The sequence below is a fragment of the Neovison vison genome, chromosome 13 (assembly GCF_020171115.1).
Source record: "Neovison vison isolate M4711 chromosome 13, ASM_NN_V1, whole genome shotgun sequence".
Taxonomy (NCBI): Eukaryota; Metazoa; Chordata; class Mammalia; order Carnivora; family Mustelidae; genus Neogale; species Neogale vison.
The window spans coordinates 40040512-40067060 of record NC_058103.1 but is presented as its reverse complement, the minus strand read 5'-3'; the positions used below and the strand labels follow the sequence as shown (position 1 = coordinate 40067060).

The following is a 26549-nucleotide window of genomic DNA, read 5'->3' as shown; positions in this document are numbered from 1 at the left end:
TTGCTCATTAGTCCCTCCTCTTCCCCTGAAGTGTTGCTCTAGTAGCTAACCTTTCAAACTCAGGCGTGCATGAATTAACTGAAATGTTTCCCCTAGCAGCTGACTTGCCTGAACTCTATCTTCTAACTCTCCTAAACCCAAGGATGAGAAAGGCAAGAACAGGAAAATAGAAGAGATTGATCAGGTTGGGGAGGGACAAAGTTCTCTAGGTGAGAACAGGAATAGAAATGTTATAAAATTTGCAAGGAGACCAAGTTTGTGAACAGAAGAATGAAACTTGGAGGTTGCTTAGGAGAGAATAAGACCTAGAGGGAAGAAGGAAAAGGCAGAGATGTTACCATGTAGTAGAAGATAAGAATTTTTTCTTTTTTAATTCTCCATTCTGAACTTCAAATTTTAGTCATAATGTCAATGAAGGAGGTTTGGTACCCTTGACATAGTTTCTTTCCAGAACTTTGTATAGGAATTTTGAAGCTGAACTATAGTCATGTATTGGTTTTGGTTGAGGGGTGGGGGGGGGGATTGAAGATCTTCAGGTTTGAACCAGGATAGCATGAGAAACCCTTATCACCTTGGAATACTTTGGACAAATCCCACAGATTTAAATAGCAATGAGGTTTTCAAATTGGAGGGGTAGAATCCTACCTATTCTGGTGCCTCCATACTCAGTGGACTACACTTCAGGGATCTAGAATTAGTCAGCGGAATGGCACTAATTGAGAGATGCCGCTGCCAAAGAAAATCTAATTCAATTTGATAGATCGGGGCCTTCTGGTTGGACTAGAATTGTTAGTGGGATTTTAGGTACAATCAGTAAAAGTGCCAACTCAAAATTTGTGAGAAGGGGAATGTAAACTAATGGGAACTGTTTGGACTTGTATTTTATATCTTGGGTGATAGGTTTAAAATACCATAATCAGTCCCTTATCAGAAATATTGCCTATAATATTTTGTATATAACTTTCTAAAGGAGCAGGTGATGAAGATAATTTCTTTAGAACAATGAGATTCGTTATTTAACATTTAAAATATCATGTGACTTAAGTGAATGTTTTTAGTATTGGAACCCAAGTTTACAAAATGTGTTTTTTGTTTGTTTGGTTTTTTAATAATAAGTATTTCTATTCAAAAGAACTTTATAGGGGTATTGGGGTGGCTCAGTCAGTTAAGTTTCTGCCTTCAGATCAGGTCATGATCCCAGGGTTCTGGGATCCAGCCCCTTATTGGGCTCTTTGCTCAGTGGGGAGCCTGCTTCTTTCTGCTTGCCACTCCCCCTGCTGTGTGCTCTCTCGCTTTCTCTGTCTCTGTCAAATAAAATCTTAAAAAAAAAAAAAAGAACTCTATATAAATCTTCATAACTTATAGGTTACTTATATTTGGAGAAGAAATTTAAGAGTAGTTGTTGATTTAACTGACTCATCTATAAAATTGAGCTTTATTACAAGAATATTTACTAGAGAAACCTGTGAAAATATTTTAGGCCTGAGGGAGATCGGAACACCATTCCAGAGGCCTTAGCCCTACGAGCTGCAAACTAACAGACCCCATAGGAAAGAAACATCTACCTCGGGGCGCCTGGGTGGCTCAGTGGGATAAGCCGCTGCCTTCGGCTCAGGTCATGATCTCAGGGTCCTGGGATCGAGTTCCGCATCGGGCTCTCTGCTCAGCAGGGAGCCTGCTTCCTCCTCTCTCTCTCTCTGCCTGCCTCTCCATCTACTTGTGATCTCTCTCTGTCAAATAAATAAATAAAATCTTTAAAAAAAAAAAAACAACAAACATCTACCTCTAACCAAAGGTAGATGAATTTAAAGATTGCTATGATTTAGGCATATTTAGAAAATGAGATACCAGAGAAGCGTTTGTTAAATGAGATGAAGCTGTACCTTACAGAGTAAGGTGCCATTGTTTCACCGGTGTTTTCTGATTCTCTCAGTGAAATAAATATGTAAAGAACTCTTGTACTACCAGAGCCATGTTCTAGGGAGTTGTCATCAGCTAAAAGATTAGTTAATAGTTCTTGGACTTTCAGAAGCACTACAAAGTCCAACTCTTAACAGTTCTTAGAGTTACTTCTGTCGACTATTGATGCTACATAACTTGTTGGAGAATTTGATTTTCTTTTTCTCCTAACCCCCCTCATCCTTTGGTTTTAAGTTTTTTGAAGTGAACATAATTTTATTTTTTTATTTCTTCAACTCAGTGAACTACATTTATTGCATTTGTTTCTAATCTGTTGTCATCATTTGAAATTTTAATATCAATGTTTTTAATTCTTAATTTCCAAAGGTGGCATTTAATTCTTTCCCAGTTTCCTCTAAAATATATTTTTAAATAATTTCTTCTCATTTTCTGGGTGTGTGTGTATGTGTGTATGTGTTTGTGTGAAAAATCCTCTTAAACATTTCATAGTTATTTTATATCTTGTATTTATTATGTTACTCCTATTCACTGCAGCTTGTATCCTTGTATATATGGTGATTTTTTTCTTGTGTGCTGATATTTGATTAAACACAACATTCCTTCATCATCTGTATAACTCTGTACAATTACTCATTTTGTAGCCTAAAGGTTTTCTGTTTTCTTTTTTATATTTAACACCTACTTTAATCAACCAAATATTTCACTGTCCTTACTATTCCTTGTATCTCATTCCTGGAATTACCTTTCTTCTTGCTAAGGTACATCTTTTAGTAATCTTTTCAGGATGGCCTGTAATGTCTGTAATTTTTATCTGAAAGTATATTTTATACATTACTTTCTGTTTTTCTTAAGCAAATAAAGAATTCTTGGTTAATAGGTAACCCCCTGCTTCCTATTAGTACCTTCAGTATATTTCATTGTATTATGAAATTTGGATCTCTAAGAAGTCTGGTTTCTACCTGGTTGTTAGGCCTTTGTACATAATTTTCTATCAGTTTTTAAAAAGATTCATTTTCTGTGTCCTGTCACCACTATTTACTTGTGACCTTGGACAAGTTCTAAACAGACGTAGTGAGATAGTATCATAGTGAGGTTGTATGGGTTTATAGCAGTGATTAAGTTAATATATGTAAAATAATATGCAGGACGGAGCCCTGCTTTTGTGTGTGTGTGGTGTGTGTGTTTTAAGGCTTTATTTATTTATTTGACAGACACAGCCAGAGAGGGAACAGGAGTTGGGGGAGTTGGAGAGGGAGAGGCAGGCTTCCTGCTTGAACAAGGAGCCTGATGCAGGCTCAATCCCAGGGGCCCGAACTGAAGGCAGCTGCTTAAGGGCTGAGCCACCCAGGCGCCCCAGAGCCCTGTTTTTTAATATTAGTATTTGTTCCACCATACTTGATATCTTGAGCACATTCCCCTATGCCTAGGAGGTGTGCATATGTTGTGTTATATGGAGGTACTCTTTGAAATCTACTATTGAGGGACGCCTGGGTGGCTCAGTTTGTTAAGCAGCTGCCTTCAGCTCAGGTCATGATCCCAGCGTCCTGGGATCGAGTCCCACATCCGGCTCCTTGCTTGGCAGGGAGCCTGCTTCTCCCTCTGCCTCTGCCTGCCACTCTGTCTGCCTGTGCTCACTCTCGCTCCTCTCTCTCTGACAAATAAATAAATAAAATCTTTAAAAAAAAAAAAAAGAAAAGAAATCTATTGATCTAAAGATGCATTATCTTCAATTCTAGAAATAATTTAACTTTTATATTTTTTTTAAGATTTTATTTATTTATTTATTTATTTATTTCTTATTTCTTTTCAGCATAACAGAATTCATTGTTTTTACACCACGCCCAGTGCTCCATGCAATACCTCCTTAAATATACCCTCCACCTGGCTCCCCCAACGTCCCATCCCCCGCCCCAAGATTTTTATTTTTAAGTAATCTCTACCCCCAATGTGGGATTCAAACTAAAACCCCAAGATCGAGAGTCATACTCTACCCACTGAGCCAGCCAGGCACCCCTATATTTTGGAGTATTGCTTTTCCAGTATTCCTTTTTAATCTCTGTTATTTTCTAGGCAGTTCTAAGTATCATTTTTCAATTTATTAATTAACCCTTTGACTTTATCCAGCTAGAGTTCATGTGTCTCAGTTTTTATTTCTCAATGAATATTTTTCTCATTTTCAGGTTCTCGCTGTCTCTAATAGCCACCTATTCTGGTTTGATTTCTAACTATTTTAAATTTTTTTCCTCTTCAAGTCTATTGTCTTTTTTAATTTTGGAAGGCTCCTAAACACACATTTTATTTTCAGATTGTTGTTTTTCTTTCTAGTTTGAATTCCTACAATTGTTGATTTTGTTGGCTGTCCATCACAGTTTTTTTTTTTTTTCTCATGTGTTTTGGACTTTGGTTTTGTGTTCTCTTATTAAGTGGAAGTTTTTTGTTTTGTTTTCTCCCTTCTTATCCATGTTTTTGCATGTGTCTACATCTTGACCCTGGGGTTCCCAGTCTGAAAGCGTGTCTTACATTGGAGGTGTGGTTCCTGATTCTTGATAAGATCAGGTTCAGGTTTATCGCTCCAAGAAAAGACACAAACTAAAAGAGCTATACTCTTCTGCTCACTGGGCACCTAATTTCATCTAAACGATAGCTCCAGGTTATGGTTAATAAGTAGCTTTTTCCAGCTCCTTTTATAGGCAGCAGACCCCCTTCACCCCAGGCATGAGTTTCAGTGAGTTTGAGTTCTATCCTAGCTTTGCGCAGAGCATTTTTAATTTCTGTTACTATCCCTGCAGGATGTAGACTCTTAACCATCTCTGTTAGTTCCATCCAGGAGGCTCCTGTAGTTTTTAGCTTCACAAAAAGCTTTGTATTTTAAGAGTTTATCTTTAGCAGGTGGTTTGGTCTTCTTAATTTTGTTTTATAGTCCATTTATTTTAAAAATACTTTTGGAATAGAAGGGCACTTCAGAATGTGAGTATAGAAAATTATTTAAATGGAAGTCAACATTTAAAATTAATGTGTGTCCTACATATATCCTTTAGAAAGGTGGCAGTTTAGTCCCTACCTATGAGAAGCATATTTTTTTTACTCCTTTGCCAATACTGGACACTGTACATTTTTAATCTTTTTTTTTTTTAAAGATTTTGTTTATTTGAGAGAGACAGAGAGAACACACCTGCAAGAGCCTGAGCATGGGGGGCAGCAGGCAGGGAGGGAGAGGGAGAAGCAAACTCTCCGCTGAGCAGGGAGCCAGATGTGGGGCAAGACAACTGAGCCACCCTGGCACCCCGGCACCCCCGGCATTAATCTTCCTTTAAATAGGTTTTCCGTGAATGGTTACACGGGTGATACCTTTTTTTTTTTAAAGATCTATTTGTTAGAGCAAGAGAGCTTGAGCGTGGAGAGGGTCAGAGGGAGAAGGAGAGAGAATCCACAAGCAGACTCCTCGGCTAAGCATGTAGCCTGACGTCGGGCTTTTATCCCAGGACCCCAAGATCATGACCTGAGCCGAAATCAAGAGTTGGCCACTTAACTGACTGAGCCACCCAGGCGCCCCTGGATGATACTTTTTTAGTGTTGGCATAGGTGATGCTGTCTTTTCTGTTACCTTCACATATATGAAATTCTGGGAATATCCCTCTTTACTCTCAACATCTATAGCCATTACTTCATTATTGCGTATCATGTGACAAAGAAGTTTGAGGCCAGGCTGATTTGTTTTTGTTTTTATTTTTTGGCATGCTTCATTTTTCTAAATTCTTGTATTCTTGAAATTCATTATGAGTACTTTGGTATTGATGATTTTTTACTAAAATTATTACTTGATGAACACTTTGAATCATCAGCTTTTCACTCAGTTTTGGATTAATTTATTTTTTCCTCCATTATTTGATTTTCTTTTTACAGTATACGAATTAAATTGTTGCATCTGCATTGTTTTTATCTTTAATCTACTCACTTTTATCTCTTTATTCCTACCTGCATATTGGATGATTTTTCTCTTATTTTAAATTTTACCCCTTGCAGACTGTTTTCTTTTCTTTTTTTTTTTTTTTTTTTAAGATTTTATTTATTTATTTGACAGAGAGAGATCACAACTAGGCAGAGAGGCAGGCAGAGAGAGAGAGAGGAGGAAGCAGGCTCCCCGCTGAGCAGAGAGCCCGATGTGGGACTCAATCCCAGGACTCTGAGATCATGACCTGAGCCGAAGGCAGCGGCTTAACCCACTGAGCCACCCAGGCGCCCCTGCAGATTGTTTTCTATAGGTTTTTTGCTCATGATTGTTTTTCATGCCATTTAAAACATTCCAATAATTTTTTATCTATTAAAATTTCTTTCCTTAGCTCTATTAATACTTTTTATATTCTAGGTTCTTATTTGCCATACGCATTTATTCTCTTACCATTCTAGAGGGCATAAGTCCAAAATTAGTTTCACTGGGCCAAAGTCAAGGTGTTGGCAGGAGTGTGTTCACTCTGGAGGCTTTAGGAAGAGTGCAACATTTTTTGGATTTTAGCTATATGTCACTGTAATCTTCAAGGGCTAGCATCTTCAAATCTCTTTGCTTTATCTTCACTTCTCTGTGAGAATTCTTCCTCTGCCTCTTTTTCAGGGGTGCTTGAGATTGCATTTAAGGGCCCCAATATATAATCCAAAATAATCCCCTCATTGCAAGTTTCTTAACTAACCATGCCTGCAAAGACTCTTTCCAAATAAGGTGATATTTATAGGATTTGGACCTGGTATCTTTGAAGCCATTATTCAGCCTTTTACAGGTATCATTTTGTTTTGCTACTTTGAGATGAGGTGGCCACTTCATTAAAAATCAGATTAGAGTAAATCTTCATGGATTGTATGCATTGTCCTCTTTATCAAATGATGCCAACTCAGATGTGCCATGTGGTCTGTAAGGAGTAGTAGGGGCACTGGAGAATGCCCCTGTTCAGGGGCAGAGGCTAAAAATGTATGTGAAGATCAAATTCAGGCTATCAGCTTGTGGTCCTAGTTGGTTGCTGGTTTTTTCTTTTTTTCATTCTCTCCAAGTTGACTCTTCTGTTGTGAAATAATTTTATCTCATAATTTTTATCTTGGTATTAAGAATAGTATTTTTAAGTGGAATTCATCAGCATGATTTTAGACTGAAGTATTATTTACTGATGCCATTTACCTAGTTACTCTTAGAACTTTAGGGTTCTTGCTTGTGCATTTCTCAGAACAAGGTAATTGTTCTGAAAGTGGCTAATCATTCTTGTTTGTTTATCACGGAATCTCGAGAGAGAGAGAAGTTAAAGGATTTGGCCAAAGTCATATATTGGATACATCTCTAACTTTTTAGTTTAATCTTACGAAAGGTATTTGTATTTATACACATAAAGGGGATGTCTCCGTAGTATTAAATTGGTTAAGTGGGCAATTTCCCAACTTCTTTTTACTTTATGTATGGGATTTTGTTTTTTAGATTATTTTTAAGAAGCAGGTTATTTAAGAGTTAAACAAATGACAAGTCGTAGAGATGAACTTAGTTTTAAAACACAGTGAGTAAATGTTTGCTCGGCTGGATTTCTTATTAAAAAATTATGAGTGTATACTTCGAGTCCTTGTGTATTTTAAAATACCATCCAGTTCCCTTTTCTCCATACACATGAATAGTAGTTTGGAAGCTAACATAAAGTGAGAATAGGGCTTAGGTCTAAGCCTTGAATGTCAGTATATAATGGCTTGGAAGATGAAGATGGGCCTGCAAAGGGAACAAGGACGGAAAAGCCAGGGGCAGGAGGAAAGCTGAGAGTGTGTAGCTTCTTGAAAAGCCAGTGGGAATTTGGAAGAGGGAATGTCAAATGCTGTTGTAAGCAATGAAACGAGGACTAAAAAGTCCAGTGGATTAAGCAACTTGGAGGAGCTTATTTTGGTGGAATGGCCATGCAGCAATGTGGAGCATAAACATGTGTGTTTAAGAAGTTAAACTCCAAAGGGAAGGGAAAATCAGAAGGGTAGCTACAGGAGAAGGAGTTACATAAAGACTTAATTAGTAATGGTTGACATCTGAGTGTCTTTAAAAATTGTACTCCAATTGAAAAGGAGAGGTTAAATATAAAGAAGAGGAGGATAGCTGTGTAAGGTTCCAGAGAACACATGTTAAGTAGTATAAGATTCCTTTGAAGCATGGGCCTCAAAGCTCTAGCAGAGGGATTTTTTTTTTTTTAAGATTTTATTTATTTATTTGACAGACAGAGATCACAAGTAGGCAGAGAGGCAGGCAGAGACAGAGAGGAGGAAGCAGGCTCCCTGCCGAGCAGAGAGCCCGATGCGGGGCTCGATCCCAGGACCCTAAGATCATGACCTGAGCTGAAGGCAGAGGCTTAACCCACTGAGCCACCCAGGCACCCCAGAGGGATTTATGTTAAGTGAGAGCACAGAGAGTCCTCTTTTATAACAGAAAGGTATGGCGATAGGATGGGTACAGATGTGGGTGGGTTTGTATGTTGGAATTAACAAGATGAAGAAAGACCTGAGTTCTAAAAGAATTCCTGAGGTGATCTCATTTATTGGTTTGATTCCCCCCACCATGGTATCCAGTTGGCTATTCATTCTCTCTGTTACAATTTTTAGTTCAATAATTGTTTTTTTCATTTCCATGTACTACTTTTAGAGTTCCTTTATTTATTTATTTACTTACTTATTTAAAGTTGACAGCCTGTAGTTTCATTCATTGAGTGTCATCTCTTATCTTAATGGGTTGTTTCTAGTGTGGAGGTAATGAATATTGAGGTATGTGTCCCCTTCTCCCCCATATTTTCTGAACCTTTAAAAATATATCCTCTTAGTTTTCTTTGCTCATTATTACATTTTATTTAGCCCTTGAGTATTTGAGATTAGCTTTGCAAGAAATTGTGCACTCTGGTTCTTCCTCAGTCCCAGACAAAAAAAAACAAAGTTTAGATTTATTGCTTTTTTCCCTTTTCTCTTTACCTTTCCTTCTTTTTCATCCTTTATCTTTGGCAGTATAGAAATTTAGAAAAGAAGTTAGAGTAGGCAGAGGAAAAAATGGCACTTAAGGGAGTTTCAGCATTGTTCTGTGACAATCTTCCCTACTTAGTGTGGCCTTTAAAAAGCCTGTTTTTAGATTCCCGTTAACTTCATTTGCAAGTAAGTACACAGGACAGGATTTATAGAATTGCAGTAAAGTTCCAGAAACATAGGTTCCTATTCTCAGCTTTTACTGTAGAACCAGCTTTGTGACCTTCAGCAAATGTGTGCTTTCTCATTTGTAAAATAGATTTAGACCATTTCTACATTTTGGCTCTGATGTGTTTTACAAGTTAATCAAAATTAAATTGGTAAATATAAATACGTGTAATCTTTTTTTTTTTTTTTTTTTTTTAAGAGAGAGAGGAGGGCAAGGGGAGAGGGAGAAAGAGCATCTTAAGCGCAGGGCTCAATGTCAGGACCCTGGGATCATGACCTGAGCTGAAATCGAGTCAGATGCTTCACCAATTGCACAACCCAGGTTCCCCTGTATAATCATTTTTTTTAAAAATAAAGGTCAATGAGAAATTCCAGACTCAAATGAGAGAAAAATTACCCAGATTAGCCTTTTTCCTTTCTGAAATTGGTATAAAGTTTTGTCGATGCACTTACTTGTCATTACCATAAATAACTATGATGTGGCTGCCTTGGATTACAAAATATAATTTATGAATTACCATGTCTTAAAGCTTGGGAAGTGCAAAGTAGTTTGTGTTCTAAATTATCCTTTGCAGAGATTCAGCCACAAGGGGTCTGTGTTTCTTCACTGAACCCCAGCTCTGCAGTATCTTGGTTAAATCCTATCATTCAGGGGGCACCTGGGTGGCTCAGTCAGTCTGCCTTCAGCTCAGGACGTGATTCCAGGACTCCAGCCCACATGGGGCTCCTTGCTTGGCAGGGAGCCTGCTTCTCCCTCTGCTTGTGCTCTCTTGCTAGCTGTCTCTCTTGCTAGCTCACTCTCTGTATCAAACAAATCTTAAAAAAAAAAAAAAAAAGACTTATAAATCCTATCATTCAGTAAATGTGCATTTTAGAGGTCAGGTGAACGTTTGTCTTCATGTTTGACAAAGTCTATTCACATGTAAGCATTAGTGGGAAGTGTAGAATACGATGAATATTTGGTAGCAGTGGAGGGTTTACATCTCACATCCCACTGCACATGACTTGAATTTGCCATATTGTGTATACTGTTGTGTATTGTTCCATTTTCCCCCTCTTTCCCAAGGAGTTCCTAGTCTCTCTTGTATATAGTCCCCCCCCAATTCTCCCTAATCTTTAAAATATAATTTCTCCACTTTGTTTACATGTCTTATTTTGTCCTTTGTTTGTGGACCCTGGAGGAGTTCTATATTAGCTTGTGTCCCATAGGTAAACAGAAAAAAGCCTTACATGGTTTTATTCCTCATTTTTTTTTTTTTTAACTAGGAGACTGCTCAAACTGTCACTTGAGTAACTCTTATTTCTGGGCTAATTTGTTGAATATATAGATCTTTTATTGGGGGGATTTATAAGCAGATTAAACCAAATGACAGGTTTAAGATTTTCTGCTATGATTATGAGATCAGTTTTGCTTAATAAAAGCCAAAGGCTGAATTTTAATGAATGACTTCCTGGCCCAGCCTTAGAGTTTTTCAATTTAGGAGTTAGTTTGGTTTTCAGAGACAAAAAATGTTCACCAAAATTTCTGGTTATATCAAAGAGGAGTTCAGTCTTGTGATTGTCATAGTATTTTGTTTTGAGAAAAGTTCAGATCAACTGATAAGCTAGTGTTGTGGTGAGATCCATCCAGCATGTGCTCAGAGGAGATTTTAGACAATGCAAGAACTAGAATTTCTCTCAGAAACTAGATTAAGCTTTCTTGGGCAAATTAAACCCCTTGGGATTTACTATTTATAGATAGATGCCAATTTAATAATTTGACTACATAATTAGTAGTCCACTTCTGGAAGATGACTATGTAAACATAGTATTTATAAGTAAGTAATTTCTGGTATTATATTTACATAACCATCTGCTGTATTTATGTAGCTATTGTTGGCTGCTTCACTAGGATTCTACAAATTACTCAGAATCCCAGGAGGTAAGATTTCTGAATTGTCTAGTTTCACTATGTGAAAGTCCAACCACTAAATTACTAATTTGTCCTTGATGCAGATTTTTATATTTGCTATGGGCTGGACCTAAAATTTTATCAGATGGCTGGCTTGATATGTTACATTTTCACATCTCTAATACATATTTTTCAAAAGTTTGGGTTTTGTTTTTAGAAATTTTACCCTGTCTTCAAATAATTATTTATTTGGTAGTTTTATATGTACATCTGGAAAATAGCTACTGGGCTTTTCTGCAAAAGAAAGTAAATTCCCTCTTAGGTAATACCAGAATCTAATGTAACTATATATGTAGGAATGTAGTAATAATTAAATAGTTCACGGAATACCTTATTTTTGCCTATCTCATTTAAATTTTGAAGCAACATTCAGAGGTAAGTATAAATATGTTCATTGTACAGACAAGGAATGCTAGATTATCAAGCATCTTAACTATATCTCTCTCCTTCCCCTTTAGCCTAGCTAAAGGAATTGAGGTACAGAGATGAGGCAAATTGCTGTTGACCTTCAGCAGATGACTTAACTTCACAATGGCTCAGTCATCATCTAGCCATCTAGATGTACTTATCTAGGCATCTCATCTAATCTTTTTTACAGATATGCAGGTGCCTTGGTTCCACGCCTACCCTGGAAATTCTGATTTGTTAATGTAATTTTTCAAAAAGTCCATAAATAATCCTTTTGTATATCCATGATCAAGACCATTGCCTTAGTAGTAAAAGGTGTATTAGATTCAGAGAGGCTTGAATTAGAGTCTTGATTCCTCTAAATTTTATCAGTTGAGTTACCTTGGCCATTCTTTAGTCTCAGTGAGATTCATCTACAAATTGAAGATATTATTATTCACTTTAGAGGGTTGTTCAGAATGAATGATTTAGACTTTAATATTAAACATTGTCTGCTATTAAGTTATTATCATTATGTTATTCCTTTGTCCAGTCAAAGCAATCTTTTTTTTTTTCCAATTTATTTATTTTCAGAAAAACAGTATTCATTATTTTTTCACCACACCCAGTGCTCCATGCAAGCTGTGCCCTCTATAACACCCACCACCTGGTACCCCAACCTCCCACCCCCCCGCCACTTCAAACCCCTCAGATTGTTTTTCAGAGTCCATAGTCTCTCATGGTTCATCTCAGTCAAAGCAATCTTGTCATAATAATGTATATCAACTTGGTATCTGGTAATCTGATGAATACTGCCATAAGGAGTAAATGATGACTAGCTTTTCTTATTTACCTTCATTAGTGGAATTGTAATAGGGGACAGAGGAGTACTCGGCAGGAGATTGTTTTATCACATCACATTGTTGTTATATTGTTATATTGTGAGATTGTTTTATCACATCAGCCAGACTTCTCTCCTGGGTTTGGCCCTGGTAGGAGAAGAAGGGGGGGAAGGGCTACTGGGACACTGTGACCTTCCTAAGGAGTTTTTCTTAACCTTTTCTGTCCCAACTTCTTCTCAAAGCTTAGCCTCACTAGCATCATCAATCCCTTCATCTCATAACTGCATCCTGATTTACCTAGGTACTTTTACCTAAGCCCTATTTTGCCTCCCCATTTTACCTCCATTAAATTTAATTCTAGCCTTCTTTCAGTTTGGTTTGAGTTCAGTTTTGACTTATTTGATGATTTGTACCCCACGTCTCTACATTCCTAGGCTATTGCTCAAGTAAAGGTCAACCTAAGTTCTAACCAACTGTCCCCCTGCGTTGTGTGGGCCCATTTCAGACCAGAGTTTTTAGCTTTTGATTATTGGGAAAGAATTACATTAGCTAATCCTTGTCCACATGGCTGTTTCTAGGCCCTCTAGTCTCCTTTACTGTAATACCAAATGGTCATAGCATATACTAATAATAAATATACATGTTATAACTGCTAAAGTAATAGGGCATCAGTAGATCACAATAGGCTGGTTTTGTTATATGTAATAAGCACTGTTGTATTTATGTATAATTGCTTTGCAACTTGATAATTGAGGTTGTACTCCTTGTGATAATTTTTTTTTAAATCAATTACAACTTTTTTTTTTTTTTAAGATTTTTTATTTATTTATTTGACAGAGGTCACAAGTAGGCAGAGAGAGAGAGGAGGAAGCAGGCTCCCCGCTGAGCAGAGAGCCCGATGCAGGACTCGATCCCAGGATCCTGAGGTCATGACCCGAGCCCAAGGCAGCGGCCCAACCCACTGAGCCACCCAGGCGCCCTCCTTGTGATAATTTAATAACTTAATGGCTTTGTCAGAGAAAAAAAAACCTGTGGAGAACGTAGAATTTGAACTAGACTTTAAAGGATGGTTATACATTTTTCTGTAAGTAGGGAGGAGGGACAGGGGATTCCAGTTAAGGGGACTGACATGAGCAAAGGCTTAAAGGAATGAGTGTGCAAATTTGGATCATTGTGAGTAGGTCATTTTTTACTTTTTCAGAGGGTTCATGTAGTAGTAATAAAACTCTAGGTAGTTCAGAATAAAACTGGAAAATCCTAAATGTTCAACCAAGATGTTTGAATTAGTAGGCTTTTGGTATGTTATGAATTCATTGGGCTTTTTCTGGATTAACATACACATATAATTTAGGTCTGAGATTCCCTAAGAGATTCACATACTCATTGCATCTTGAAACACTTGGACTAGTTCATGTAAGCTGATGACCACTGCCAGTCTCCTTTCTGCCTCAAGTGGTTGTGCCTGGTGGGGTAGTGTCAGGTCAGCAAATTTATTCTGATGCTTCAGTTCTTTCTGCCTGTTGTTCATTCTAACCTGTGCCTGATCAGCTTCTTTTCCAATTCTTTCTTACTAATCTCTAGGTTCCAAGTCAGCAACACAAGGAGTGTCTGCTTATAAGAGTTGTGACTTCTTATTTAAAGCTTTCTTTGTATCTTCTTCACTCTTAAAAATATTGTTGGATCTGTATTTTGTCTATAAGATAGTTATTAACTTTCCTGTTTCTCTTCTTTTGCAGACCTAGAATATCAAGACATAATGGGAGCATTTTTAGACAAGCCAAAGATGGAAAAACATAACGCCCAGGGGCAGGGTAATGGGTTGCGGTATGGGCTAAGCAGCATGCAAGGTTGGCGAGTTGAAATGGAGGATGCACATACGGCTGTGATCGGTTTGCCAAGTGGACTTGAAACATGGTCGTTCTTTGCTGTGTATGATGGGCATGCTGGTTCTCAGGTTGCCAAATACTGCTGTGAGCATTTGTTAGATCACATCACCAATAACCAGGATTTTAAAGGGTCTGCAGGAGCACCTTCTGTGGAAAATGTAAAGAATGGAATCAGAACAGGTTTTCTGGAGATTGATGAACACATGAGAGTTATGTCAGAGAAGAAACATGGTGCAGATAGAAGTGGGTCAACAGCTGTGGGTGTCTTAATTTCTCCTCAACATACTTATTTCATTAACTGTGGAGACTCGAGAGGTTTACTTTGTAGAAACAGGAAAGTTCACTTCTTCACACAAGATCACAAACCAAGTAATCCACTGGAAAAAGAACGAATTCAGAATGCAGGTGGTTCTGTCATGATTCAGCGTGTGAATGGCTCTCTGGCTGTATCGAGGGCTCTCGGGGACTTTGATTACAAATGTGTCCACGGAAAAGGTCCTACAGAGCAGCTTGTCTCACCAGAGCCTGAAGTCCATGATATTGAAAGATCTGAAGAAGATGATCAGTTCATTATCCTTGCATGTGATGGTATTTGGGATGTTATGGGAAATGAAGAGCTCTGTGATTTTGTAAGATCCAGACTTGAAGTCACTGATGACCTTGAGAAAGTTTGCAATGAAGTAGTCGACACCTGTTTGTATAAGGTAGTTAGACTTTTTTTTAAGAGATAAAAATGGTTTTATGTCATCTTAACTATTACTCTAGTATTTAATCATTATAGAAACTGTAGTTCTCAGACATAAATTGTTGGCACAAAATTGTAGGATACTCTTTACCAATTATGAAAATTTAGGGACTTTTTTTTAGAAAGAAATTACCCAATGTGCAAGAATTATAATCTAAATGGTCTTTTAGTAACCATGACTACCTCAGCTTTTTAATATTGTGGGAGATTATCAAAGGCAGAAAGACTATATCAGAGTGCATGTCTTAAAAGGAAAGACATGGGGGAGGGTAGACCTTTGTGTCTAATAAATGAAAAGTATTTTAGAATTCTAATATTTTATTTTTATCACATGATATCGCCATACATTCATGGGAGTACTTTGAGACTATAGTCTAATCAATCTGTAGCAGCAACAAAGAGAATTTAGTGATCACTTGGCTTGATGTAATAAAAATAGCCTTGAACGTGGAGTCAGAAGAACTTGGTATGAGACTGAGTATGACTTCAGGTAAGCTATTTAAGCTGTCTGGAAAATCAGTTTCTGTAACTGTAAAAAAGGTAAGAGATGTTATCCGCTGTCTCATGGGGTTGTTGGGATGATCAAAAGGGTCATGTACGTAGATGAGCCAGCTCAGCCCCTTTATCTTACAGATGTGAAGTTGAAGCAAGAGGAAGCTGACTGAAGAGGCAGGCCTTGAGTCAGGCTTACCTCTGTCTCTTTTGTACTCCACAGTCTCTGACAAATTGTTTGACCTCTCACAGCTATTGAATGGAGCTGACAGTAGCTAACTCATAGGACTACTGAGAAATTAAATTTTTTGTCCGTACTGTTCATTAACTTGTTCTTTGATTTTCTTTCTTTTCCTCTAACAAATGTTGATTTTGTAAAACTCTTCTGAGACTGCATATTTGATTTTCTCTCAACGTGCAGAAATAGAAAGTCACCTTACTGTTCTTTGTAGTGTTATAAGCATACTGCCAGCTCTACTTAAAATCTTAATTAAAAATCTGATCATAGTTAGAAATCAGGTTTATGTAACAAATCAAGTTTATGTAACATCCAGCACATAGGTTTAAAAAAACCAATAGAGCAATGACTTAATAGTGCAAACTCTTGATTGCTGAATTTGAGGAGAGCTGAATAGTGGTACCTGTGCTCTTTGTCCCCTTTAGTGTGCATAAAAGTAGTATCTATTTATTGGCCTTCCTGTGTAGCTCTTGAGAACTAAATAGTTGTTGGCTAGATTAAAAGCTCTTTTCTTGGAGAGAAGTGTCACGTTCAGACACTAGTCAGTTTTGACTCAGCTAATACTTTATCTTGTCTGCATTCTCCATTTTAAAAAATTATTCAGTACCCTATCACTTGCCACATTTTACACTGTTTTTCTCCAAGATTCTTTTTGATATTAAATTCTTCGTATGGTTTGCTTAAACTTACAGTGTAAGATCAGTTTTCCCATATTGAGGAATCAAATACATAATATGTAAAAGTTAACTCTAATTCCTAATAGGGAGGGGTATATGAAGAGGCTAACATTGATTCAAGTATTTTAATTACAGCATTTTGAATAGGTGTCTTTGAAAATGAATGTACTTCCTAAAAGTTAAGCCCTTTTTTAAAATTATGAAAGTTAAAAAACTGGTTTTTAAATTATATATACTTTTTCTACTAATTCCATATTTATATTTATTATGAAGCAAATTAATTGGCTTCCAAATTTATTTTAAATATAAATTTGTTGAGTGTACATGTAACTATAGGTCAAATCCTCTGGAATTTTCTGTTTTGTTGATTGAGTGAGAGACAGAGAGAGAGTGTGTGTGTGTGTGTGTGTGTATTTGTGTTAGGTATCTTCAAATTAATTAAGTAGGCCACCAGTAAATGTTTGGTAATATTTTTGTTTTATAGCATTTAAAAATAAAATGATTGTTACAATGGAGGTTAACTTGTAGTGCTTCTCCTACCTTTTGGAGTGTTGGTTATTCTGTATACCATATACACTGTATGTGTTTGGGGGGGGGTGCCTCTCCACATATGCATATTTTTTCCTCCTTAAAAACAACATATATATATATATATATATATATATATATATATACATATACATATATGTATATATATATGTCATTATTAGAACAAGTATAATTAAAATTGTCATGGCTGTAAAAGTTTTCAGGGCTTTAAAGAACAAGAAGAAAGTGTAATATTTCTCCCAACTTTTTTCTTCCCAGGGAAGTCGAGACAACATGAGTGTGATATTGATCTGTTTTCCAAATGCACCCAAAGTATCACCAGAAGCAGTGAAGAAGGAGGCAGAATTGGACAAGTACCTGGAAAGCAGAGTAGAAGGTGGATCATTTAACAAAAAATAAGTAGCTTTATTAAAGAAAAACCTCAACACAATCAAACTTTAGTATTTTAGCTTTTAGGTCTTTACATGCCTTTGACATCTAGTGTTTAGTGTACAAAAGTGAGAAAGGGCATTTCTGTAGTAACTGTTCAGATGTTTTTGATTGTCCTATTACAGTTATATTAGAAATAAGAACTAGTGTGACCCTGTACATTCTGTTCAGGATACTTTTGTTTAAAAAGGCTAAAAAGTGTTTGTATGCTTTAAAATTCTTGATGGATTCACTGGCATGTGTAGTTTTATGCCAGGAAAGTCTGATTTGTGGTTTATTTAATTATAAACAGTTTATTTATGATGGTGATAATCTGAATACCATCTTTCTGTGTAAAGCTATGTGTATGAATTTAAGGTCTTTAGGATTTTTTTTTAATAACTTGAAGATTACAGCCCAGTTATTAGGAACTTCCATGTGCCACAGCTTTTAAAAATTTGTTTAAAACTGTTTTCAAGGCTTCTTGACTAAGCCATAAACTTCCTCACCAAGACAACATAGACCTGAATAGAAGATACAGTAGGTTTCTACTTGGCAGAAATACAAATGCTGAATAAAAGCAAGAAATAAGTTGGGAATTTCAAGAATATATTTGTCATAATTCTGCAAATTACTTTGAGACAGCTAGAAAGATGTTTGTAACTCTCAAGTGTAATGCCTTTAAATATTTGAAAAAATACAGACGACCTTTTACGAAGCTACTGCTTTAAATGCTAAGTCTCCCCAGAGAATTCCATTTGCCTGCATATATGCAATAAACTTGTAGATTATGCAGTTTCTTTTAAGCAGAAAAACTTGACATGCCTATGATAGCATTAAAATGCATTTTGGGCTCCTAATTTCATGAATTTGCACGTTAAAGATCTAATAGCATGTAAGCATTGACCTACACACTATTATATCCTGCTGTGCCTGCATTATTAAAATTAATATGCACTTTAATTTTGTTTTCTCCCTTTTTACTGTTTGATATCAATTATAATCAGTCTACTATTAGAATCATGATTGGTTTTGACTTTCGGTACTATCTAGAGCTGCTATTTTGTTTTTATTGCTCTCCCCCACTTGATAGTGATATATCTAGTATGTGTGTGAACTGTTAGTATTTCACTCATTGGACATACTATTCACTAAGTTTGTTTTCTCACTATTATCCAAGGCTCTTGGAATTTTTATATTTAAAAAAAATCATTTTGATATGTTATTTATTTACAATACAGTAAAATACTTAGAATGCTACCAAGTCATATCACATTGGTTCAGACTGCTGGCTAGTGGAAAAATGAAACAGTAAGAATATGTATTGGGATAAATTGGTATGTGGTTTATTGGCACTTTAAAGTAACTTGGGTTAAAAAAAAAAGTAACGGGTATATGTTTTCTTACTGATTTAATGAATAAGTACTTTAGTTTTACTTACTATGAAGCAGGATCACATTTTAGAAATGAATTACAGCTTTTCTCTTTAGTGTACACTCTCTAAGTTTTTGGTGCAGTTCTAAATAATTGCTTTAGATACATAATTTCATGTTACAATATTAAGCTTTATATTGCTTTTTATCAAGGAAGAATTGCTACCTGAACAGAGTTTACATCAATCTCAATATTTTTGATATGTTGAAATATTATACTTGTATCATTCAGTCTGAGATTATTATGTCACAAATCAAATTTCATATTCTTTATTGAGGTAGGTTTGATAAGACTGCAACTAGAAAATAAATACTACGTTAATTAAAATTCCTACTATATTTTAAAACATAGAATGTAACTATTTACATTGCAAAAATTGTTCTACGTAAAAAACACTACATTCAGCTTCCAGAACAGGCACTGAACATTTCTTTCTTTCTTTTTTTCTTTATTTGTTTAAATACCTGGCTTCAAAATTGCTGTGACCTACTAAACCTCCTTTTATTTGCTTTGAATACTTCTGGCTTCTTTGTCCATGCCACAGAAAAGAGGAAAAGCCTTTTTAGCTCTCCTATTACCTGTGCCCTTCAAAATACTTGACTCTCTAGGGTTGTGATTAAAAAGACTCAGCTTATAATTTAAACTACATCTCTTAAGGTTGTGGTCCATCTAAGCCAATTTAAGATTGTACCTGTACATACATACTTTTAAAATCTTTTCTGTTGACTACCCAAGCTTTAAAGTTGCTAATTTGGAGATAACTGATAGGATCCCTCAGATGCGGTGTGGAGGGGAGTAGGGAAGAGCAGAATGTGTTTATATGTGAGTATGGGAAACAGATCTTCTATACATATATTCTTCAGTAAAAGCATTCAGTCTTTTTGCAGTTCTAATTAATGTACAGTCCAAGAGCAATTAAAGAAATATTTCATAAAATTCATCTTGTTTTCCTTTTTAAAAGCAGAAGAAGCAATGCTAGTGTAGTGTTAATGGTAAGACAGTTTAAATGTGTTGTCCCATGTGGAATAGGAAATATTAACTGTTTTTAAAGCCTTACATTAATTTTTTTTAAAGAGTTTGTCTTCCTGTAATTTTCTTCATAATTAAAATACCCTAATATATATTTTAATAAAGGAGATGTAAGATACATCAAATATAGATGAATCAAGGTAATGTTTTTTAGACCTGATACTCTCATTGATTAAATTTCTCATCAGTGTTCATTTCTGTTGTATTTAGTTATCTATCCAATAATTGTATTGGCTTAGCAGAGACTGTATGTTAAGTGTATTACAGCTTTAGATTGTGAAATTGTGCAGCTTAGGTAAACATCAAAACCCTTTATTTTTGTACAGCAGATTTCCAGCATTAGAACCATGTAGAATACTAGATGTTAAAGATTATACAATAAAGGAACTTGGCAAACCAAATCTGAGATCCTTGCTTTTTGTTCGATCTAAGACTGTTTTTTTTTTAAATACCAAAAAAAAAAAAAAAAATCATGGTAAAATTTGGCCTTAATTCCAAAAGGACAATTTGAGCCATTTAAAGAAATATGGGTAGCAATGTCTGTCTTTTAATATGTGGCTTTAATGAGGAATTGATATTTTGAGACTTAATCGAAGGATGGAAGATCTTTACATGCATTGTAATTTTCAAAGGTATTTACAGTTTGAGAACTAGAATGATAATTTTCTTGCCCTAATGATGACAAAGAGAATTTCTTAGTATAAACACTTAAAAACAGATAATTGAGCAAAACTTGAACTTTTAAATTACAAATACCTTTGTTATGATCTTGCATTTAGAAGAAATATGCTAAAACTCCAAGTAAAGACTTCTTATACTTGACAGTTTGAGAATTCTTTAAGTTGGTTGTACATAATTGTTGGTGTTCTGTGGTATGAATGACAGTATGCATCTCTGTGGCAACACTGCAGATCATATCACTATCCCCATTTAATAACTGGATGTTTTAAAATTAATTTTAAGTGTAATGTACCTATTTACTGTTAAAGATATTTCAGACAAAAATTAAGCTGTGAGTGGTATTCAGTTATATAACCTAACCTGCACATGCTACTTAAGTATCACTTTGCGAATATAAACATACGTAAAATGATTTGGTTAGTAAATAATCAAAAAATTCCTTTATACTTAAAGGAGTTTTTTTTTCCATTCAAATTTTGAAATTGGTTATTTTTTTTTAAATCTGTGCAAAATTCAGGAAACCTGTTTCTTTCTAGTCTAAAGAGAGGAGTTGACCTCCTCAAAAGTAATTAGTTTGGCATTTTAAGTCTCCTTTGTATACCCATATCCTTGATCATGTAATACATTGATTTTAACATGAAATTTTTTTCACATTTTTATTCTGTTTATTTTCATTCTTTGAAGTTATTCTGGAAAGTATCTCATTTATTGTATCATTTTTTGCATCCCTTTGTCATAAATTTTCAAAGGTCAACTTGATTTTTTTTTCCTAATACCAGCTTAGAAAATCTCAGATGTGGTAAATGCCATCTTTAAAAACCTAAGTTATCTTTGTTTCAGTTTTGTTTTTTTTTAAATTAAATTTGGACAACACTTACAAAAAAAGTACTTCTGATCCCCAGAAATCATAAAGAAGCAGGGGGAAGGCGTCCCTGACTTAGTCCATGTGATGCGCACATTAGCAAGTGAGAACATCCCCAGCCTCCCACCAGGGGGTGAATTGGCAAGCAAGTAAGTTACATTCTGAGTACTCTTAATAATTTATCTCAGTACATAAAAATGTAAGGTGTTCATTGATCAGATGTGTACTTACCTAATTTCTGACATTTTCAAATGTTTAATGTTTAGCCTGTGGTTCAGTGTTTTTCACTATTAATGATACATGATGCACATTTAGAGTAGGTGTCAGAATGTCATTATGTGTAACTCATTATACTAAAGACTGTCTTTAGCGAAGGCTTGGGTTATAGGATAATAAATTAACACACTGAAACAATTTTTGAAGCTAAATTACGCAGTACTACAAAATTCTGATTGTTGTTTTTATTGCTACTATTTTAATTTGATTTTTTCAGTCAAATTTGAGTACCCCAGGGATGAGCCTCTTTCTCTTCCTCCATCTAGGCCATTTTTCTACATCTCTGATTTTCCCAGTGTTTTTGGTTGTTGATTCCTGGTTGGTTGGATTTTGTTATGAGGGAAGATAGGAGGATGTATTTTTTGCCTTCTTATGTGTGCATTTCAGTTCTTAGAACTGGACTAATTTTTGTCAGATATTAAGCTTTACATCTTTATAAGCCAAAGTGGAGACTTTAAGAAATTTTATAATTCAAAAAAAAATTTTACAATTCAAACATTTTTACCTCTGAGATCCATATAATGGTTCCCTACTATGTTGTTTATAATCATTTCTCTAGTAATTGTTAAAATTCCTATTTGAAGGTTTTATTTCTTGGAAATCTTTTCATCAGTATGACCTTCTGTGAAATGACTGTCTATGAAATTGCTTCAAATCTATTTTGGAAGTAGGGGAGGCTATAACTTACAAATAACACTACAGATTGTTTTAATAAAATGTTATTCAGAATGTCCTAGACTTGGCAGGGAAATGTCATATTTGACATTTTAGCTTTAATAAGAGTTTTTTAAAGGGGGCATTACAAAAAAACAAATTTAAATGTAAAATTTATCTAAATTATTTTACCACAACAGTTGTTGAAATAAACTTCTACTTCAAAATTAATGTTCAGTTCTTAAGAAGAATATAGATTAGTATTAGATCTTAAAACTGCATCATCATTGCTGACTCATAACCACATAAGCCAGTTCAAATGAAGTAGACCATATATAGACTGATTTTTTTTTTTTTTTTTAAACCATGACTTTTAGTCTTCTGTTAATTGGGCTGGTAGAGTAAATTCACCTCTAGTTTAACACTGGATCTCAAATACCTTATAATAATTTATTATATATAATAAAGTGAGGATACCTATTGGCAGTAAGAAACAATTAAAATAATTCTAAGATTATCTTTGACATTTTAATGAGCACTTAACTTTGAATTATTAAAGTTCTGTGTTCTAAATTAACTTTCTGCATTTTTTTTTAAAATTTAGGCGGAATGTAATTGAAGCCGTTTACAATAGACTGAATCCTTACAAAAATGATGACACTGTAAGTAACATTTTGGCTGTGTCTGCTTTCCCTTTCTCTCCACTCTAAATGCATATCCTTCCTACCTGTTTCTGCAGAGCTGTTCTCTGCACCCATTCTCTTACACACCCCTGATCGATTGCTCTGAGCTCTGGCTGCACCACAGTTCTAGTGACTAGGGACATAATCATGGTGAGTGGCCACCTCTCTCAGAAAAGAAGAAAGTCCTTTGAATTCTTCTTGTTTCTTAAAGCCTCTATAAGCAGTCAGCTTCAGAAGGTTTGCCTCCACTAAGTGATTTTTTTTGAAGGTGGAAATGATACCTCTGCTCAGAATCTTGAATTATTCTGAGTTTTATATACAGCTGCAATGGAACTTCAGAATGCTCAGCTCCACTTTGTAGTTTTTATGTTTGGAAATACTTTCAGAACCCTGAAACACATACTTCATTTAAATGCTGAAGTAGAGAATTCTACTCTAAAAAGACATTAGAATGTCCTATTCTCAAGTTAAATTTCCAGGTTAGAATTCAGTTGTAGTGTGGTGTTTACAAAACAGTGCTAACTTACCATCATTTGGGCACAGCTCTGAGATAGAAATTGCATTATGACACCTCCTCAAATCTCATATTACTTGAAGCCTTAATCTCTTATGTAGTAAAAGTTTATAAAGTAGTGTTCTGGAGGTAAATTGGGTTTTAATTGAAGAAAAAATTTTTTTAGTAGTTATACTGGTTTAGAAATACATTTGGTCAACCTCATGGTAAAATTGTATTTAAAATATTTTATTCCAAACAAAACAAAGGGCTAACAGTTTTTTGAGCAGATTGAATACTGATATTTCACACACACACACACACACACACACACACACACTTTAAAAAGCACTTGCAGTAATGTATTTTGGCACCTTTCAGCTTTAATGTAGTTCCTTGTTCTGCTCTGTTTCCTTTTATAAAGGACTCTACATCAACTGATGACATGTGGTAAAACTGCTCATTTAGCCATGGAGTTTACCTTCACCTCCAAAGGAGAATACAGCTCATCTTCCTTGAACCTTTTAAGCATCCATCCTCAACTTTAAAGAAGGACGTATGACGTGGGTGAGAATGGATCACACCAGAGAACTCAGCAGTACAACAGCTAGCCCAGGACTGATTTTTTTTTTTTTTTTTGTAAATTTGAGACTTATGTAAACGTGATTTCAAACCATAATTCATGTTGTAAATCAGACTCCAGCAATTTTTGTTGTATGATTTTGTTTTTTGTAAAGTATAATTGTCCTTGTACAAAATGCTCATATTTAATTATGAACTGCTTTAAATCACTATCAAAGTTGCAAAAAATGTTTGGCTTGTTGTGTGCTGCAACAGATATATAGTTCTTTCGAGTCATGTTGTGTTTGGACTTGGGGTCGGGACAGGGAGAGCAGCAGCCATGTCAGCTAGATGCTCAAATGTGCACCCGATTATGGAGAAGAATTCCAAAATCCTACAAAGCCGAACATCCAGGGAGTTAACCGAAAACTGTCTTGGCAGTGGGGTTGGCACTGTTGATAAGCTGGTCCCTTCATTTAACTGTTTTTTAGGTTCTCACCTTGTTGCCAGGAGTATTGCAGGTAATACAGTATATTCATAAGAATATCAATCTTGGGGCTAAAATGCCTTGATTCTTTGCACCTCTTTTAAAAGTCCTTACGTTGAATTACTAATTGATAAGCAGCAGCTTCCTACACCTAACCGGAGACTGCCACGTTTTTGCTCTCATGATTGGCTGGGCCTGCTGCTGTTCCTGGTAAGGTATTCTGAATTCCATTTTATCAATAAAGCTTGATTTAACAAACAAGAAATGTAATCATGTATGTGTAATTCCTCCTCTACCCCACCCTTTTAAAACACCATGCCATTGTAGATGAGAAGTTTCTCATGGGGAAAGATGTTAGTCTCTTTTAATCGGGAAATACTGTTACTCAAGGCACGCATGGAACTGTTTCCCTTCCGTTACAAAGACTACAAGATTTAAGTCTGTGGTTGTTTCTTAATGTGTTTTTTAATGGATTTCTTTTTGGCTGCTTATTTTTCATTAAGATGTGGATCAGCTTGAATTTGCCTACTGTTTAATTAAAATAATTGTCAGAGCTTGACAATCTTAACACTCTGTAGTGGGGGTGTGTGTAGGGATGTGTGTGTGTATGTGTATATATGTGTGTGTGTGTGTGTGTGAGAGAGTGTGTGTGTTTGCCTGTGATTCTTAACTGGCCCATGTCTTTAGAATCCAAGTAGTTAAGATGTATTTGTGATTTGAAATATAGCATGTTGCTAATATTTAGCTGTTGGCCTTTAAAAATAACTTTCAAAGCTTAAAGAATTGTAGATATAAAAATAACCTAATTTAATTTAGGCTTAAATTCCTCTGATTAAGCATGTGAAAGTAAGTTTTTAAATCTGTCACGCAGAAAAGACTACTGTTTTGTGCCCTTCTGTATTTTTGTCTGTCTAGGTTGGATATTGTATTTATTACTGTGTAATTTAATCATTCAGTAGGCAGATTCCCCACTAGAAAACTATTAACATGTAAGATTACAGTACAACATTGAACACAAAATTGAAATTGTGTATAAAAAGTAGTATAATCAGTTTTGTTATATTTGTTTTTTTCCCTAACTTGGAAATATACATATTTGTATATATAGCCTTAAAACTAATGTAAAGTTAGGGGAGTAGTGGGCAAGGTAATGTGAAGTGTCCAGATTTAAGTAGTTACATACCAGCAAAACCTTTCCATTATCCCTCTTATTTGTGAGGCGATTCAATGTAATTTAATTGTATTTAATTTATAACTCAATCCAGCATGAAAGAAGAAAAACACGTACTATTTATCTTTAGAAATTCGTAACAGTTGGAATTATAGAACCATTTCCAAACTTACAAATAAATGCTCAGTGTCTAAATCTGTGGTAGAGTGCGAAGTATGAGATGTTCTGTTATGGCTTGGGAGGCCACCTCCATGTGGCGTCAGCAGATCACAGTGCTGCTGCTGGTGGAGAGGGATTCCTAGACCTACTAGCACTGACAACTAAATTTCTAATGTAGGAAGCCAGCTCCTTAGGACTTAAAGTAGACTGAGTTTTTTAGTTCTAGAAATTTCAAAACCGTGAATTAGCTTTTGAGATGCAAAATTATAAGTCACGAGTATAAAAATATGTGATGGAAAGCTATATTTCAAAACATAACAGCATATTTAGAGTTGTTTTTTTATTTGGGAATTTTTAAATAGGAGGTTAAGATATTCCTTGTTAAAATTAATAGTACTGAACTGAAGCTTGGAAGTGAGAGAAAACTATGAAGTGTTCTCTGAGAAGACTAAATCTTTTCCACATGAGTTAGCATTGCCATACTATATATAATTTTTCATTGTAAAAAAGGAAGTGTACATTATAATTGCAGACTGTTTGTGTTCTTGATTCCTGGGGGTAAGGGTGAGGGGTGGGAACCAACCACACTTTCAAAAGGCACTTTTGCACCTCTGTTGTGCACTGCATTTTTGTACCACTTAAGTTCTTGCCCTCCCAACCCCCTTTTGTGTGCTAATTAGCATCTCAGGGCAATGCCTCAAAAGTTTTTGATACGTTTTATGTTATTTCCTTCGGAGGGTGAAAGTTCTTGTATGATAATATACCGTTCAAAATGTACTTTC

The 26549-nt window shown here is 35.5% G+C and overlaps 1 protein-coding gene across 1 annotated transcript in view; it reads left to right on the top strand.

Annotated features, from left to right (window-relative positions):
• PPM1A (protein phosphatase, Mg2+/Mn2+ dependent 1A) overlaps nt 1-24698 on the top strand; it is a 38190-nt gene extending 13492 nt beyond the window's left edge. The window contains exons 2-6 of the mRNA XM_044231328.1: nt 14019-14872; nt 17128-17245; nt 21324-21432; nt 22818-22875; nt 23814-24698. Of these exons, the coding sequence (XP_044087263.1) occupies nt 14039-14872; nt 17128-17245; nt 21324-21432; nt 22818-22875; nt 23814-23843 (1149 nt within the window). The 5' untranslated portion in view covers nt 14019-14038 and the 3' untranslated portion in view covers nt 23844-24698. The remainder of the gene's footprint in view (nt 1-14018; nt 14873-17127; nt 17246-21323; nt 21433-22817; nt 22876-23813) is intronic.
• Nucleotides 24699-26549: the final 1851 nt, after the last annotated feature.